At 44.0% G+C, this 6362-nt stretch overlaps 1 protein-coding gene across 1 annotated transcript; it reads right to left on the bottom strand.

The window, feature by feature from the left end:
- Nucleotides 1-279: 279 nt before the first annotated feature.
- Nucleotides 280-983, bottom strand: LOC119248374 (60S ribosomal protein L9-like). Its single transcript, XM_037515330.2, has one exon. It carries the CDS (start codon nt 961-963, stop codon nt 385-387), a length of 579 nt encoding a protein of 192 aa, XP_037371227.1. The 5' UTR covers nt 964-983; the 3' UTR covers nt 280-384.
- Nucleotides 984-6362: the final 5379 nt, after the last annotated feature.

Here is a 6362-nt window from a genome sequence, read left to right as displayed (position 1 = left end):
TGACATATACTTGCCTCACAACATTCAATTTTAGATCACTACAAAATTTCTTATTTTCTGTATCCAATTAACAATTTCAAGTCATCTGACACTGTTACTATATTCCTCTTGCCTGTAACACCCTTGATATTCCTTTGGAAATCAGATTCAAGCCTTTTCTCTGTAAAGTCCTTCAGTAAAACTGTTTCTTGTTACTTTTCTTAGCACACTAGAACTGACTTGAACTGTTTATTTGCTTAAAAGTTTGAAAGGATAATCAGCTTAAGGAAAAAAAAAAGCCCCAAATCAATGACGACTTTTATTATTGCATCTTAAAGATGTATCACAAATAGGTCTAAGAAATCATCCATTATCTTGCTGCTCTGTAGCTGGACAACTTAAATCTTACTCATCAGCTTGCTGAACTGTTCCCTTTTCAGAAACATAGATACCATCCAAAAATTTCCTGATATCCTTGTTTTTAACTGTCGTGGCTTGCTGAATCAAAGCAGCTGAATTTGATACAAGTTCAATGTCGTTTCCTTCAAGAATCAACTCATCTTTCTGGGCTTGAGATACTGAACAAGCAACACCTTGTCTCATCCGAACCCTGCGAATGTATTTTTCACCCAAGAAATTTCGGATTTCAACAAGAGACCCATTCTCCTGAATAACAACGTTGATAGGGAAGTGAGCATACACAGACCTCATCTTGTAACGGAAGCCCAGTGTAACACCCTTGATCATGTTCTGTACATGACTACAGATAGTGCGAACAGTAGCCAGTTCCTTTCTATTTCCCCACCATTTGTCAACCCGGAGCCTCTTCTTTTTCTTCCCAAGCAAACTGAGTTCGACATTGATGTGACTGAAGTCCCTCCGCAGGGTGCCTCTGGGGCCCTTCACAATAACAGTGCGACCCTTCAGGGATATGTCAACATTTTCTGGAATGTCGACAGTCTGGTTGCTGAGAATGGTCTTCATTCTCGCAGTAGATGCGGCAAAGAGCCTGTGTCCCTGATTTTCAAAGGAAACCCAGACTTGAAGCCACAGCACCACTTACTGGGAAAAAAAAAGAAAAAAAGTCAGCCTTTAGTCAAGCAGATGTGAACACATCCACACTGGGAAGGTAACCCACCCCAACTCAAAGAGCAGGGAAACGCCTATGTGAGGGCCTTCCCAGATCACCTAGTATATCTGTTCATCTGCCTGTTCATCTCTATTCTTTCTCATGTCCTCTAATAAACTGGTAACCCTAAGTAAGTGTTTCCCTGAGGTCTGTGAGCCACTCTACTGAGTTAACCAAACCCATGGAGGTGCTTGCTGGAGCTTGCTGGAGCTTGCTCTCTACTGCCAGTTGGTCAGAAGCACAAGTGGTACCTGGGCCTGGGACAGGAATCTGAATCTGGCACATGACAGGACCATGTGCCCTTAAGTGTAGAATCCATTTGTCTATGGGAAGATATACTCACAATCGTGGAAATTGTAACACACCCTGTTAGTGTTGCAGAGAATAGATTTGGGTTTTGGGAAAAAGCAACTCTAAACAGAAGTGAAGTGTTCTTGGTGCAGGTAAAGAAGACTCCAGAGAAGAAGCACACGATAGGTAATGACTGGGTTTTTTCCTACCTAGGATAAAAACTGAGCTTTTTCAGTTACAATTGCTGACAAAATACAGATGGTTGGGAGAATGTCACAAACATGTTGAGCAACAGAAGATAGAAACAAAAGACATAGTTTATTGTTCCATTGATATGACATTTCAGAACTAGGAAAACAAATATATGTGATAGAAATCAGAGCACTGCTTTGCTGGGGTATGGTGACAAAAGAAATTTCTACAATGACGGAAATGTTCTTTATCATGGTTGACACAGTAGACAGTTTTGTATAAAATGGTCAGTGATTGACATTATTCTGGAAATGTCAACATTTTACTACATTTAAACTAAACCTCAATGATATACTTTATTTTATTTATCAACATTCAATCAGAATTTATAATATTAAAATTATTAGCATTCATTATTAAAAGTTTAGAGTAGAACATGCTTCAGGAATAGTTGATTCAGTGCCTCACAATGACCTGAAGACAATCCTATTGATCTACATATTGGTCATGCTGTTCCTGGCACCCAAAGTTTCCATCATGGTCATAGAATGATGAGAACAAGAAGGACTCATATTTTTCTTTCCTGTTATTTGGTATCAGAAATTAGCTCTCATCCTGACTTGCAATTCACACCTATTCCGAAGACAACCACTAGGGGGCTTACTCCTCTACCCCTTGGAGTCATGAGTATCCACTCACAGGGCTGAATGTGAGGTCAGAGTCCCAAGGCACCTGCATGAAGGAAGGTGTAGGGTAAGGAAAAATGTCAGGCTTTTCTGCCCTCCTGCCATCAGGATAGATGATGGATCCTTGCGGTCCTGAATGCATGCCTGATGGCGGGCACCTGCAATAGGATGTGGGCCTAGGTAGATGGGATTCACTGGGCTGAGACTGGGCTTTTAAGGGCGGCATCATGGGGACGCCAGCAGAAGCCAAGAAGCCAAGAATGAACAGAATCAGGAGAGCAGAGAAGCAGGAGAGCAGAGAAGCCGAGAGAGAAGCAGAGAATGCCGGAGAGGCCAGATAGAGTGAAGACTTGCTGGGGGTTGGGAGGCCTGCCAGCCTCCCGGCGCCCTAGCACCCCTGCCTGCTGTGTACCGGGTAAATCCCAAAAAAACCCTGCAAAAGCCACTGAGGGCTCCAGGACTCCTCCTTTACCCGGTCTGCATGGGATCCTAGAAAACCTGCACTGTGGTAATCCTGCCGCTACAGAAGGTGACTCTAAATACCAAAGTTTTATCTTTAAGGAAGAAGGAAGAGACAAACCAACAACACGCCCCACCATCATAAACTTTATTATAACGTTCCAGTCACAATAATGTCTGCTGCAGAGCATTTATTTCATCGTGTGGACAGAATATAGTTCAATGATGGATCCTTATGCAGAACATTTGGATTAATTCAGATGAATTGTCACATTATTCCTTCCATCCTTGATCAATGAAATCAGTATTGTTGATAGTGAATTGGGCAAAGCGTGCACCAATAATGATTTCAATGTTGGCAAAGACAGACCATGTAAGGAAAATTAATATTAAACAATCAGTATCAGCAGATGCCCACCTTTGGGGTAATTGTAGCTGCTAGGGTAAAAAAATGTGTTATTTATACCCAAATATGTGCTCTTGCGGGAAGGGGAATGCTGATGGCTGAAACAACTAGATCCAAGAGATAACTAGCTCAAATTAGCTCTGACAGGTGACAGGTGTAAGCTAAAGCTACCATTGCTTCATTATATGCCCAGGGTGGAGACTTAATGTGTAATAGGACGTGCTCTCTACAGGTGTGTAATGGAAAAGCACATGTGTGACTTACTCCTCACCCAGTATGTGGGTAACTTGAAACACACCGGCCTCAAAGCCTTCTAACTCATCTCACCCCAGACCTGGGGAGAATGGTGATTTGGATCAGCAGTTTCCCCTTCTCCATTGTCCTCCCATTTAGGGGGTGGGAGTCAAATCATCCTAGTGATCATGTATTTCCTCTCAGGAAGAAGCATTTTCCTCAGAACTGGACAATCACAGAGCTTCTGCTCCTCTTCCATTTACTAAGTGGCAGCTTGAACAAAGAGCCTGATGTTGTAGAGTTATTGTCTACCGTTGTTTGTTTTCAGTAGCAACTATAAAGACAAATACAGCCAAAAATTCTAAGATGTCTTATGTGTGGATGCCAATACATCTGCCAAGTAACACGACACATAAACGCACTTTCTTTAAATAGTTCTGCGGGTAGCAGTCTTTTCTTTTACCTTAAGGACATTTTCCTAAAGCTAATGAAGGCTGTTAAGATCCACTTTCATCAAAAATTACCAGAACACCTGATGAAAGCAAATCCCTGTCAACCAACCAGTGTTAACTTCATCTTCTAATTCTCTAATTCTCAATCTCTACATTTCTGTCTCTGGTTTCCTTCTGCCAGTGCAATGGTGTCAAATGACTAGCCAAGACCTAAGAGAAAATGTTGAGATGCCCAAAGACCCTTGTGGGACAAACTGAACTTCTCTTCCATGGAGGAAGAGAATCCGAACTGTTCAGCTTTCAGTTACAAGGAGTAAAACTCTGAGAGATGTGAAAAGTAGTGGTGGGGAATATTTTGCTTTTGATCAGCCCACAAAGAGAAAATCCAGACAGATGGAGGAACTACATAGTATAATTACATCATTACCTGACCTCCCGGCCATCAGACAAAAAATAGAAGGATCGTGCGTCCCTCCAAGTGTCTCCAGAAGGGCTCTCTGGACTGCACCTCACTGCCTGCTAGCCAGATGCACCCTGACTTGTGAAAAACTTAATGACATCCATTACATCTCTAACTTTGTAGATGTTGATTTTAACAGTTTGGCAGCTTTGAGATCCAGGCAAACACCCAGCAGCGTTTCAGTTTCAAGGAAACGGGATGGTGCCCACTAGCTTTTTTGGGCTCTCTGGATTTCTCACCATTTCTGAGGGGCACGGTTCGTTCTGGTCTGCTAGAGAGCTTGACCTCCACGGAGAATCACGGGCAGGACTTTGACAATCTCTCTAGAATACTGTAGCGGCGGGAAGAGACGGAGCAGGATCTCTATGATCGGAGCAGACGGGTAGAGGAGGAGTCCTGGAGCCCTCAGTGGCTTTTGCAGGCTTTTATTGGGTTTACCAGGCATATGGCAGGCAGGGGGCTGCGAGGCTTAGCAGCCTCCCCACCTCCAGCAAGTCTTCACTCTCTCTGGGCTCTCCAATGTTCTCTCGTGGCCTTTGAATCTCTGCTCCTTTCCCTCTCTCTTTCTTTCGCTCTTCTCTCCTCTTCTGGTCTGCTGTTTGCTGGCGTCCCTGGGACGCCACCCTTATAAGCCCCATCTTAGCCCAGGTGTACCCACCTACGCATGCCCACACCCCTCTCCAGGCTGCTGCCATCAGGCATGCATTCAGGACCACAGGGATCCATCATCAATCCCAATGGCAGGAGGGCAGAAAAGCCTGATACTTGTATTTACCCTACAAATACAGATTTCTGACTTTTAGATCATAAAAATGAACTGACCTTAGGAGGATCTTTTGTCTAAAGCTATGTATCACTTACAGCAACTTGGTAAAGTTATACATGTGTTGACAATGATGAAACATTTTCTTTTTCTCTCTACCTAATCCCCACAGAACTTGGGAAACTTAGTGAGTATTCTCTTGATCATGGCAAGAAAAGGATTCTCTTTGTATAGATGCTGTAGGGTAAGGTAAAAAAAAATATTAGGCTTTTCTGTCCAACCCGCCATTAGGATAGATGACGGAACCCTGCAGTCCTGAATGCATGCCTGATGGCGGGCACCTGGAATAGGGTGTGGGCATATGTAGGTGGGTACACCTCGGCTGAGACTGGGCTTATAAGGCGGTGTCATGGGGATGCCAGCAGAATGAAAGCTCGAAAAGAGCAGAGGGAAAAGTAACGGCAGAACAGCAGAAGAAACAGCAGAGCGAAAGAGAAGCCAGAGTAGCAGAAAAAAGAGAACAAGGCCACAAAAGAACGCCGGAGAACCCAGAAAGAGTGAAGATTTGCTGGGGGCTGGGAGGCCTGACATCTGACAGGCCCCGCGGCACTCCTGCCTGCCGGGTACTTAGTAAATCCCAATAAAAGCCTGAAAAAGCCACCATTGGCTACAGGACTCTTCCATATCTCATCTGCTCGGGTCATAGAAATCCTGCTCCATCCCTTCCTGCCTCTACAGATACTAGAAGTAAAATCTCATAACTGGATGCTGAATTCTTTCAGTTCCTCAAATATCTGGCTACAACTAACTCTCCAAATGAATGTTTCCAGTTTTCTTGCTCTCTCCTGATTGCAATGACTGGAACAGAGATTGGTTGTCCCTGAATCTCCTTGGAAGGGATAATACCAGGTGCTCCTCACCACCCAGATAGCAGCTAAGTTTCAGAGACTTGAACTTGGACACATATCCCACCTAACAGACACACACAGTGGAGCCTTGTCAACCAGCTGACGGGAGGAAGAGAGCTGACATCTATGTAGACAGTGTCCACCCAAGACTCCAGATCAAGACTTGGTATATAAACTGCTTTTCTTTTCCTCTTTCTTTCCTTCACTTGGGCACAGGCCTGGCATGATAACCCCTCATCCATCCACATTGTTCAGGCCATTTCCAGAGGGAGGTAACCTCCCAGACCTTTGGGTTTGCCACTATGTTCATTCTGTAGATCTGTTTATCACAAATTCTTCCAGTGCCCTGGTTCTCTGAAAACTAACCTCTGAAAACTCCTAACCCTGGGGGTCCATTTGCCTA

This window comes from Talpa occidentalis, unplaced genomic scaffold (genome assembly GCF_014898055.3).
Source record: "Talpa occidentalis isolate TD23 unplaced genomic scaffold, MPIMG_talOcc4v2.1 talOcc4.16, whole genome shotgun sequence".
NCBI classification, from domain to species: domain Eukaryota; kingdom Metazoa; phylum Chordata; class Mammalia; order Eulipotyphla; family Talpidae; genus Talpa; species Talpa occidentalis.
The sequence above is the reverse complement of the archived record's forward strand: the minus strand, read 5'-3'. Positions and strand labels throughout refer to the sequence as shown.

Excerpts from the sequence above, each read along its gene's own strand:
- LOC119248374 (XM_037515330.2), bottom strand. The coding sequence starts at position 963 with ATGAAGACCATTCTCAGCAACCAGACTGTCGACATTCCAGAAAATGTT.